Source organism: Hemitrygon akajei, chromosome 6 (assembly GCF_048418815.1).
Source record: "Hemitrygon akajei chromosome 6, sHemAka1.3, whole genome shotgun sequence".
Classification (NCBI taxonomy): domain Eukaryota; kingdom Metazoa; phylum Chordata; class Chondrichthyes; order Myliobatiformes; family Dasyatidae; genus Hemitrygon; species Hemitrygon akajei.
Genome location: NC_133129.1, coordinates 163,829,502 through 163,842,003, shown reverse-complemented (window position 1 = coordinate 163,842,003; position 12,502 = coordinate 163,829,502). Strand labels below are relative to the sequence as shown.

General features: G+C 40.7%; 1 protein-coding gene across 3 annotated transcripts in view; it reads left to right on the top strand.

Annotated features, from left to right (window-relative positions):
- The window catches only part of LOC140729664 (uncharacterized), a 33,010-nt gene extending 26,924 nt beyond the window's left edge, over positions 1 to 6,086 (top strand). For all 3 annotated transcript variants that reach the window (XM_073049701.1, XM_073049700.1, XM_073049702.1), the window contains exons 7-8: positions 2,268 to 2,409; positions 5,701 to 6,086. In XM_073049701.1, the coding sequence (XP_072905802.1) occupies positions 2,268 to 2,409; positions 5,701 to 5,918 (360 nt within the window). In that variant the 3' untranslated portion in view covers positions 5,919 to 6,086. The remainder of the gene's footprint in view (positions 1 to 2,267; positions 2,410 to 5,700) is intronic.
- Positions 6,087 to 12,502: the final 6,416 nt, after the last annotated feature.

The following is a 12,502-nucleotide window of genomic DNA, read 5'->3' as shown; positions in this document are numbered from 1 at the left end:
AAACCCCTGGTGTTTTTCAGCAAACACCTATGACAACCCGAGCTCAAATACAGTGCTTTCGACCGGGAACTGTTGGTGCTATACCTGGCAATCCGGCATTTCAGGTACTTCTTAGAAGGTAGGCCTTTCACCGCGTTCACGGACCACAAACCTCTTACCTTTGCTTTCACGAAAGCATCTGATCCCTGGTCGTCCCGCCAGCAGCGACATCTGTCCTACATCTCTGAATACACGATGGATGTCCGGCATGTCTCGGGAAAGGACAATGTCGTGGCGGACGCACTCTCCCCTAACATCCAAGCCCTGTCCCAGGGGGTAGAATATGAAGCACTGGCGGAGGCGCAGCAGGCAGACGAGGAGATCCCTAGTTACGGGACTGCAGTCTCTGGTTTGCAGCTCCAGGACCTCCCCGTAGGCCCAGGTGAGAGGACCCTACTCTGTGAAGTCACCACCAGCCAACCCCGCACCGTCGTTCCGGCAGCCTGGTGGCGGCACGTTTTCAACTCCATTCACAACTTAGCGCACCCCTCTATCAGGGCAACCGACTGGATGGTGGCCAACAGGTTCGTTTGGCACGGACTCCGCAAGCAGGTCAGTGAATGGGCCAAAACGTGCATGCACTGCCAAACAGCCAAGGTGCAGTGGCACACCAAAGCTCTGCCACAGCAGTTCCACCCCACCAGCCGGCCTTTCGACCACATTCATGTGGATATCATGGGCCCCCTGCTAGTGTCGCGAGGAGCGTGGCACCTCCTGACTATCATGGACCGGTTCACAAGATGGCCAGAGGCGGTCCCACTCACCGACACCACCTCCGAATCTTGCGCCCGGGCACTGATTGCCACCTGGGTATCTCGCTTTGGTGTACCGGCCCACATTACCTCCGACAGAGGCGCCCAGTTCACCTCCAGCCTGTGGTCAGCTCTGGCCAGCCATTTGGGGACACAGCTGCACCACACAACTGCTTACCACCCACAGTCGAATGGACTGGTGGAGCGTTTCCACCGTCACCTGAAGTCGGCTCTCATGGCCCGCCTCAAAGGGCCTAACTGGGTGGACGAGCTTCCCTGGGTCCTGCTCGGAATCCGCACGGCACCCAAAGAAGATCTGCACACCTCGTCGGCCGAGTTGGTGTACGGCACACCCCTGGTCGGCCCAGGAGAGTTCATACCAGCCCCAAGGGGGCAAGAGGAAGAACCTGCAGCAGTCCTGGGTAGACTACGCGAGAGGCTCGGTAACCTGGCCCCTATACCCACTTCGCAGCATGGGCAGAACCCGACCTGCGTACCCAAAGACCTGCAAAACTGTAAGTTCGTTTTTGTACGACGGGGCAGACATCAGCACCGCTACAGCGGCCCTACGAGGGGCCATTTACGGTGATCAGAAACAACGGGTCCATATTCGTGCTGGACATTGGGGGGAAAGAGGAAGTTTTCACGGTGGACTTACTCAAACCGGCCCATGTGGACGGTGCAGCCGGTCGAGATTCGGGCACCGCGGCGCAGAGGCATACCTCCCAAACAGAGTCCGACCCAGACTGTGGACATTGGGGGGGGGGGGGGGGGGGGTGTCGCCAGTTCTGGGGTGGGGTTATGTGGCAACCCACTTCCCAGCACACTCGAACCGGCTCACAAAGTGGCGCGCGCCGGCATTGAGGCCGGTCCCAAAGAGGGCGCCAAGCCTGCTTCACCAGCAAGGGGAAAAGCCCGCGCGCGGGACGGGACTGTGAATACGCGCCCCCTACAGCATTCCCGCCCGGGGAGGGCGGGATCAGGAAGGCTTTAAAGCGAGGCCGCAAAATTTGAATAAATCTCTTTTTACAACTGCAGCTCGTCAACTCCGTGTCGTTATTCCAGCGCTGCATGTAGCACACAGCTACCCTATGTTATTTCTCAAAAATTTGTTCTGATAATGTTGGTAAGTAGTTGGTTAAACTGTAGCCACCTAGCTATAACCCATGGCGCAATTACCTATTTTTATATAATACAACTGAATATTTAATGTTGTAATTTTTCTGTGCTAGTAATTGGACTTGATTTGGGTAAAGTTAACTTCATTAAGTCCATAATCTGAATTATGCAGTATGTTACTAAATTACAGTGTTGAAATGTTCTTTTACTGTCTTGAGTTAAATAGTAAGCACTCTTCCTGTATAATCAAGTCATTATTTCACTGAGGAGAATATTTGCTTGCTTTACCAATTCAAGTTTGGATCAGTAAGCAGTAATTTTGTGATATTGTGAATAACATTTACTTTATACATTCAGAATGCTGAAGAAAAGAAAATCGCTGAGTTGCAGGAAAGGAGAGAAAAAGCAGACAAAGTTTTCCAAGAGTGGTTTGAAAAAGTGAAAAGCAGACCACGGACTGTTCCGAGCAGCCTTGCGTATGCTAATGGTAAACTCACAGGTCTGTACCATTTACAAAAAAATACAAAATTAAACAATACCGCAACAATTCTCCTCTTATTGAAGCTGTGGTATATGATGCACAGTTAAATTCAAATAAAATACAGTGCTCTTACTATTGATGGGGAAAACACCGAAATTTGTAAATTGTTCTTAGAATATTTCCTATGAACCCTGTAAAGCCTTAATTCTCAAAAAAATATTTTAAATTTGGAGTCTGGAGTATGTTAAAAGTATTATGTTGAAAGTCTGAGATAACACACCAAACACAGCACTTAATAATTCTTGAACACGTTGACCTTGAGGTACTTTGCTGACTTACAAGACATTTCTATGTCTGTAATCTGCAAAATAAATGGAAGTAAACAAGCCTTCTTTTATATGTGTTGTCATCATAATGGGAGTCCTGTCAGCTGCAACAAAAGTCAAATGGCTTCTGTTTGTATATATTAGGTTAGAAGTAAAATAGTTGTAATTTTATTTGTGGCTGGAAGCGAATTCCATTACTTTTAGTAGTTGTGTATATTATGTATGTATATTGTTTTGTTTTTCCATGATGTAAAGCAGAAAATGGAATAGAGAATAATTGCATGAAAAAGAATTACTGGGGGCAGGGAGCAGAGTGGGTGGAAATGTGGTCCTTGATATTTCTTTGGTGTACACTTAATATATTTCCAAACTTGTCTGATATGAGGAGCAAAAATTACAGTCAGAAAAAGGAAAATTTCTTCACTGTGGTAAGTTAGGCATTAAAATTTGTCTGATCTGCATACTAATAGTCAAAAAAAGGAAAAAAAATCTTCACTGTGTTACGTTAGATGTTAATTCTACTTTCAAGTAAACAGCACAAGTATAAACAGAATAACAGAAAGGCTCAGAAAGTATTTAACAAATACCCAGTAGAAGTTTCCCTCCTTTCATTCTTTTGGCATTCTGTAGGCTTTTGCTTCTCATGCATATCAGATATCAGAGGGCAGCCCAGAAGATACCATTATATTTATTACAAGGATCCTGCGTTTGTTCCTTTTGTGTTTTGGTATTCTCTCCGTATGATGACTTATCAGTAGCATTTGTTTCAGTCAGTAGTTTGCAGTTAGTTTTGCTGTTGCATTGTGTAGAGGTAAACCTGCCCCATGGCAGTGCTTTGTTGCTCTAGGGTGTTGTCATCCCTTGTTTGATTGGCAGCTAGGACAAATTCCTGTTTAACCTACTTAAGTCTAATCTATATTCTCCAACTTCCGTGAATATTGGTAAAAATATGTAAGATTCTATAGAAACACAAGCAAAATGCTGGAGGACCTCAACAGGTCAAGCACATATATGGAAATGAATGAACAGTTGACATTTCCAGCCAAGACCGTTCATCAGGACTGGAAAGGGAAGGGGAAGAAGCCAGAATAAGCAGGTGGGGGGAATTGAATTGAATTGACTTTATTACTTACAACCTTCATGTACATGAGGAGTAAAAATCTTTACGTTATGTCTCTGTCTAAATATGCAATTTATATTGATTTATAATAAATAGTGTGTACAGCAGGATAGTCAATATAACCTTCTGTCAGTATGAGTTAATCAGTCTGATGGCCTGGTGGAAGAAGCTGTCCCAGAGTCTTTTGGTCCTGGCTTTTATGCTGTGGTACCATTTCTCGGATGGTAGCAGCTGGAATACTTTGTGGTTGGGGTGATGGGTCCGCAATGATCCTACAGGATCTTTTTACACACCTGTCTTTGTAAATGTCCTGAATAGTGGGAAGTTCACATCTATAGATGCGCTGGGCTGTCCATACCACGCTCTGCAGAGTCCTACGATTGAGGGACTGCATCATGGTTCCCAGACCAGGCAGTGATACAGCCAGTCAGGATGCTCTCAATTGTGCCCCTGTAGAAAATTCTTAGGATTTGGGGGCCCACACCAAACTTATTCAACCGTCTGAGGTGAAAGAGGTGCTGTTGTGCCTTTTTCACCACACAGCCAGTATGTACAGACCACGAGAGATCAAGCGTGGAGAACAAGCTAGAAGGAGGGTGGGAGAGGGGGGGGATGAAGTAAACAGCTGGGGGTGATAGGTAGAAAAGGTACAAGGTTGGAGAAGAAGAAATTTGATAGTAGAGGAGAGTCGACCATGGGAGAAAGGGACGGTGGGGGGGGGGGGGATTTGGTGATAGGCAGTTGAGGAGAATAGTAGAGGTAAGAGGGGAACCAGTTTGGGGAATTGAGGAAGTGGGAAGGGGTAAAATAACCAGAAATTAGAGATATCAATGTTCAATGCCATCAGGTTGGAGGTTACCCAAATGGAGTATGAGGTGTTGCTCCTCCAACATGAAAGTGGCCACGTCATGGCAGTAGAAGAAGTCATGGACCAACGTGTCAGAATGGGAACAGGAATTAGAATTGAAATAGTTTGCCTCCAGGAAATAGTTGGCCATTTGTTTACTAATTTAATTGCTTCAGCATAACATTGTAGGCCGAAAGGCTTGTTCCTGTGCTGTACTGTTTTATGTTCTATAAATTGCTGAAAAATATATGGGTTGAAGAAACTGATGTTATATCCAATTGGAAGTGCATTTCCAGAAAATGCTAGCTAGGGCACCTAGGAATGTTAATGAACAGAAGGACTTGGGGCTTCAAGTTCATAGTTCCCTGTAAATGGTAACATAGATAGGTCAGTGAAGAAAGTAGATGGCATGCTTGTCTTCAGAGGTCAAGGTATGGTATATAAAAGAAGGAACATTGTTGCACCTTTACAGAACACTGGTTAGACTGCTGGTCACCACTATGTAAAGCTGCTCCATGAAAGCGAGGGCTGGATTGATTGTAGTTCTATCGGAGAGAATGCGGAGTAGATTCACCAGGATGTTGCTATTTTATTGGAGGGCTTTAGTTGTGGTGAATGATTGGACTGGCTGGTTTTGTTTTCCTTTGAGTGAAAGAGACAGAAGGGTGATCTCATAATGGTACAAAAGGCATTGATAGGGTAGATAGTCGTAAACGTATACCCACGTAAGGGTATCAAAACAGGGCATAGCAAATAGGATTAGTATGGATGGACAAAATTATTGCTATGGATGTGATGGGTCTGAGGGCTTGTTTCTGTGCTGCACAATACCATCACTATTATCTTTTAATGCTTTTCATTTGACCATTTCATCGTCTTTGCTGTTGGAAAGATTAAATTACCTACTGGTTCACATGTAGTTTAAATTGAAGAGACAAAATTTCTTTAGTGTATTAACTATTTTCAATGGTATCTTGAACAATGTAAACCTTACTTTGATTTTGTAATTAATATAGGATATTATTATGGAAGTTCATATCCAGCTCCAAGCTACTTCAATCCAATTCCATGGAAACCCATCCCTGTGCCATGTTCAGAAGATAACATTAAAAAAATAACCTCTAAGGAAAAAGTGAAACCAAAATCTACATCCCTATATATCCCACATTCAAATGTGGCTTTCAGACCAAAGGACAATCTTGTTGTTGGAAATGGTTGGAGGAAAGCAAGGTGACTTTCATTGACAGCGTCAGTATATTCCACTTTTTGTTTTTTTTTTCTGTTTTCTGGAATTACCAGGTGCATATTTTTCTGTATTTATATTTTAATTAAAAGGTTATTTTATATTCCTTGTTCGATATTGCCAGAGTTGCATATGCTCTCTGAATATCTAATGTCCAATAAATGTTGAATGAAATATAGTTTTATTTGTGTCTCTTTTAATTAGTTAATTTACTAATATAAAGTTGCAAAGTAATTCGCTTTTGATGCATTCACAAATCATCATTAGACCGACTGGAAAAGTTTCAACAAACTTAGGAATGGTCTATTTTAGCTTCAATATTGTGTAATGAGATGGCTAATTAGTAATCTTAAAGTGAAGAACTATTGAACAAGAATAATAAAAATCTTCTGGACTTTTGCATTAAATTTAAGAGTTAAAGTTTAAAATAGACTTTTAAATTTAAGCAAATGAAATTGCCTGAGGGATATGTAATTGGAAATTAATTGATTCATGGTTGCAAATTAGTTCTATAATTTTCATGTTCTATGTACTTATCATTTGCATTTACTATTTTGCTTTTAGCAGATAGTGAAGTGAAACAGATTGTTGCTTAAACATGATAGTTAGATTAATTGCATGATGTGGAACTGTTTAGAACAGGAGTTGGCCAGTTAGATTGAGAAATTAGATTGAAAGATATGATGGTAGTTAAGCACTGAAAATATTTAAAGAAATAACTTGCTCTGAGTAAATATTTCCTATGTTAAATAAAAATTTCCTTGAAAAATAGTGCATTTGTAACTTATTAGCAGGATTGAGGGTAGTAGTTCGTTAAATTAAGAGGCTTACAGGCTTGCTAAAAAGACAAATTAGTGCAACAATTGGCAGGTCTTTAGAAATAAGTAAAGGATGAACAAGGAAATGGTGATTTATTTTCATATTTTGTTTACTTCCTGTCAAGAAATAATGGCCCAGTATTCCTTGCCAACAGTGAGGGCCCATGCTTTGCAGTTGCTTTATGATGGTAGGTCTGAATTTAGGTTTTGCAGATCAGTTGAATCAATTTCCTGCAATCATTGACATGGTCCTCAACCATGAAGCCCAGAACAAAGACAGGACTTGCATGTGTATATGTCATTATATGAGAGGTTAGAACAAAATTGAAGAAGATTTAGTTGACAGTTTGCTGAGCCACAGTCCCTGACTAATCTGACTCTTAAATAGTTCAAAAGTAATAAGAATTTTTAAATAAAAAGAATATTTAGTATTGTTTTTTATAATAAGAGCATTGAACTACTAGCAAATAAGTAAAGTGCAATTTAAGTAAGACTTGGAACCTCGAGGTGCTCAGGAAGCTTAATGGTCTGAGGGTGGATAAATCTCCTGGACCTGATAGATTGTACCCTCAAGTTCTGAAGAAAGAAGCTGGAGAGATTACAAAGGTATTTACAATGATCTTTCAAGAATCGATACATTCTGGCATTATACCGAATACCTAGAAAATTGCAAATGGTACTCCGCTATTGAAGAAGGGTGGGAGGCAGCAGAAAGGAAACTGTAGACCCGTTACCCTGACATCAGTGGTTGGGAAGTTGTTGGAATCGATTGTTAGTGATGAGATTATGGTGCACCTGGAGACACATGTCAAGATAAGCCAAAGCCAGCAAGGTTTCCTGAAAGGAAAATCCTGCCTGTCTAACCTACTGCAATTTTTTGAGGAAATTACCAGCAGGTTAAGCAAAGGAGATGCAGTAGATGTGGTGTACTTAAATTTTCAAAAGGCCTTTGACAAGGTGCCACAAGGTAAGAGCCTGTGGAATTACAGGGGAGTTACTATTATGGGTGGAGCATTGCTAGTCGGCAGAAAACAGAGTGGGAATAAAGGGATCCTATTCTGGCTGGCTGCCGGTTACCAGTGGAGTTCCACAGGGGTTGGTGTTGGGACTGCTGCTTTTTACTATGTATGTCAATGATTTGGACTATGGAATTAATGGATTTGTGGCTGAACTTGCCAATGATACAAAGATAGGTGGAGAAGCAGATAATGATGAGGAAGCAGAGAGCCCTCAGAGAGATTTAGATAGTTTAGGGGAATGGGCAAAGAAGTGGCAAATGAAATACAATGTTGGCATTCATTTCTAGAGGTATGGAATATAAGAGCAGTGATGTGATGCTGAGGCTCTAAAAGGCATTCGTGAGACCACACTTGGAGTATTGTGTGCAGTTTTGGGCTTCTTATTTTAGAAAGGCTATACTGACATTGGAGAGGGTTCAGAGAAGATTCACGAGAATGATTCCGGGAATGAAAGGGTGACTGTATGAGGAACATCTGGCAACTCTTGGGCTGTATTCCCTGGAGTTCATGAGAATGAGGGGGAATCTCATAGAAACATTCCAATGTTAAAAGGCCTGAACAGATTAGATATGGCAAAGTTATTTCCCATGGTAGGGGAGTCTAGAACAAGAGGGCATGACTTCAGGATTGAAGGACGTCCATTTAGAACAGAGATGTGGTGAAATTACTTTAGTCAGAGGGTGGTAAATCTGTGGAATTTGTTGCCATGAGTGGCTGTGGAGACCAACTCATTGGGTGCGTTTAAGGCAGAGACAGTTAGATTCTTGATTAGCCAGGGCATCAAAGGGTATGGGAAGAAGGCAGGGAAGTGGGGATGACTGGAAGAATTGATTCAGCCAGTGATTGGTGGAGCAGCAGACTCAATGGGCTGAATGGCCCACTTCTGCTCCTATATCTTATGGTCAACTGCATAGCCACTTTTCTTCACTTAGATGAATAGAGATGTATTATAGGTTTTTGCTATAGGTGAATTGCTGCCCCTGACACTGAACTACTTGATTCAATGAGTATGCTTTGGTTTCTGTATTTGTCAGAGAGTCATGCACACATTACCGAAACAAGCCCTCTAGTCTTCTGAGTCCACACTGACCATCAAGCACCCATCTATACTAATTCCAGCTGCTCTTTTATTTTTTTGCACATTTTCTTCAACTAGACTCAGAATTTGACATTCACATCAACACTAAAGGCATTTGAACACCAGTGGCCAATTGATCTAACAACCTGAATGTCTTTGGTTTGTGTTCTTTTGAGGGAAACCCACATGGTCACAGGGAAAACTTGCAAATTCTGTACGGACGGGAGCTGATGTCCAGGTGACCAGTGTCATGAGGAAGCAACTCTATTGGCTGTGCCATTTGTCCACCCCAAATTTTATGTGTGCATGTGCATACTTGTATGCACACGCTTATTCCTTATTCATGTTTTTGAGATCTGGAGTTTGATGACAAAACTAGTATCTATTATCCATTCCTAATTACCCTGAGTCTGAATAGCTTTCTTGGCAATTTTAGAAGGTGCTCTAGATTCAACTACATTATGGGCCTTAGAGTCACGTATAGGACATCAGTGAAACAGGTAGGTTTATACAACATCTAGTATGTAGCGTTTCTTTAAATACATGATTGCTAATTAAATTTGTATTCTACAGTTGTCATGTTGCACCTTAATTTGGAGCTCTACTAGTTCAATAACTTAACTGCTCCTCCACCACTATACTTAGACATCTCAAATTTTAGAGCCATAGAAATAGAATGTGAGAGGAACATAGAAACATTGAAATCTACAGCACTTTGCAAGCCCTTCAGCCCACAGTGTTGTGCCGACCATGTAACCTACTCTAGAAACTGCCTAGAATTTCCCTACCACATAGCCTCAAAACCCAATTGCATCCGCCTCTACCACCTTCGCTGGCAGTGCATTCCATGCATCCACCTGTCTCTGTGAAAAACTTACCTCTGACATCCCTCGTACCTACTTTCAAGCGCCTTAAAACTATGCCCCCTCGTGTTAGCCACTTCAGCCCTGGGAAAAAGCTTTTGACTATCCAGAGTCAAATGCCTCTCATCATCATCTGCAACGATGAAATAACTAAGAGATCAGTGAAAGTTAACATAAAGTCTCCAACAAATAAAGTTGAAAATGATTTTGGGCAAGTTGATTGAAGGCTACTGAATACAACACCAGGGATAACTGTTTCTCAAATGGTGCCATGGGATTTTGTAAGCACTCAGAGGGAGCACATGGGTTCTTGTTTTAATGGCTCATCTCAAAGTCCTGCAGTAGTGTCAATCCCAATTTTTGTGCTGGCATCCTTGGACCTAAAGCCTGATGTAGAGTGAAACTAATCCTTAAGGATGAATTGGTATTGGTATTGTTATTGGTTTATTGTTGTTGCAGGTACCAAGACACAATGTTAAGTTTGTCTTGAATACTGTTCATACAGATCAAATTATTATACATAGGAGTTAAGGAACTGGCAGAGATGTTAAATAATTTACCTTCAAAGTGGAATAAACAAAATGACATGTGATTAAGACACACACGTGCGATTTCCAGCATCTGCAGAATCTCTTGTGTTTGTGATTAAGAGTCTATTGAGAGTGTTGTTTGATTGCACAGATGACAATAGGCCTTTATGATTAGTTGCAAAGGTCTAGTTTCATAGGAAGAATACAATGGCAAGTGTTAAATAGTGAAAACCTTGTAAATATTAGTAAGAGTAAGATATGTTTGTACACAATAGCAAAAATAAATAGTGATCTGCAAAATGGAAGCTCTGAACCTGAAGCAACCTTGAAAGCAACTGGCTGTGATTTTGAGGATTCAAGAGATCAAGAAAAGATTAATAGCAGAATTTGGAAACTAGAAGAAAAAGATTTCAATATTGATGACTATTTGAAATATTACTGCAGTACTCTTATTTATGATAATTTAATGATTTAAACATTTGTTGAAACCCTACATTTCCAGTTCAGGTAGTCATAAGCTTCCTGCCTATCAAGGAAAAGTGATCTTTGGGAAGGTGAATAGTGACTGCAAGTTGGAAACAGCTAGGCTAACATACATCGAGGATTGATACTGGAACATTCTGGGACCACACAGTTTATTTCAGTTTATTTACTGAGACGTTTGCTCGGTTTATAACTTCCTTTTAAAATAGCACTGCTGACAAATTAAAATTTCTCTGTTCTGTGTACGGAACTGGGTCTAGAGCCCAATTGCTTCTAAACAATTCTGTTTTAGCTAGTGCTGCCACATCATCTCCTGTGTGCCCTCAGGCAGCAATTATCCATTTCCTTATTTAATTTACTTTCAGACAAAAAGCTACATTTATATCTTATAAACAGCTTTTGTGGAGACTCATTCTACATCAACTTCTGAACCAAAATTGGAATTTTAAAGTCATCTGATTAGATTGCAGGAAAATAGTTCACTGAAGATAACTGCAAATTTCTGGCAGTAATTCATTTTTTTCCCAATAGAATTTTATATTACTTTAATGACTTAGTTGAACAGGGAAGTAGATCACAGGTAGTAAGTTTGGAATTGAACTAAAAGTTGGACTAAGATGTGTTGTTAAATCTAAATACATTTTAATTTTGTTTGAAAATTAAATATGATGGCCAACATTTATGTCTCAACTAATGTCACAAATAGAAATTAACTGGTTATTTATTTCCATGGTGTTTATAGGAACCTTCTGTACACAGTTTGGCTGCCATGTTTGCTCAGACTAACACTGACTTCACTGGAAAAAGTACAAGTATTTTAGAACATGTTGAAAATTTAAATGAGGCATTAGTGCATTTAAAACATTTGTCCATCAATATTCAGCATAACACCCGTTGCTACTTCCATTGAAAATAAACCCTATGATACACCCAACCCTCTCCTTCTCATGGGACATTCCACAGAGGTGCTTTTATTCTTCACCGAAACAAATTTATCACTAATTCATTAAACATGAGAGTATAGAATCATGTTTAATAGGCGAGTACCTGGATAAGTGATCTAGAAACCAGAGTTCAAATCCTAAGTAGCTGGGGAACTTAATTTACAGTAATCAAATAAACATGTGGGAGGGAAAGCTAATACTGGTAATAGTAGCCATGAAATAGATAGTTATAAAAAATTTATCAGGGAGGCAAGGAAATTTTAAACACAAGAGATTCTGCAAATTTAGAGAATTCCATGGTGTGTTGCTCTGGTAAAGAAATTTGCCATTATCTGTGACTTCCTACACAACAGAATGGTTGACTCTCAGCTGTCTTGAATTAGAACAGCAAGCCATTCCGTCTGATGGCCAGTTGGGATGGTTAATACAAGCCAATAAAAAAAAAATACTTTAAAAAAGCAATGGCCATAAGAGCTGCCAATGAAAATAAAGCAATATTCTTTAGACAGGGAAGCCTATATTCCTAGCTAGTTGCACATGTACGTATGTGATTTCAGTTTCACATTGATGTAAGAAAGCAAAATCCTGCAGTTTGAAAGTGTTGGCAATACTCGTCAGGTAGCATCTGGAAAAAGAGAATTTATATCAATGATTAAAGAGCATTGGGTGTAAGGGCCTTAAGAAATCTTGCGTGTTGCCTCAATTTTCCTATTCTGAACATTACTTTCTCAGTGCAGGAATGAAAATTTGTGTGTGAAGGGATTACTGGCTTTGACAATGTTCCTGCTTAGAACACTCTTGGGAATGCTGGATCTCATTTCTGGATTTGCATGATGAATG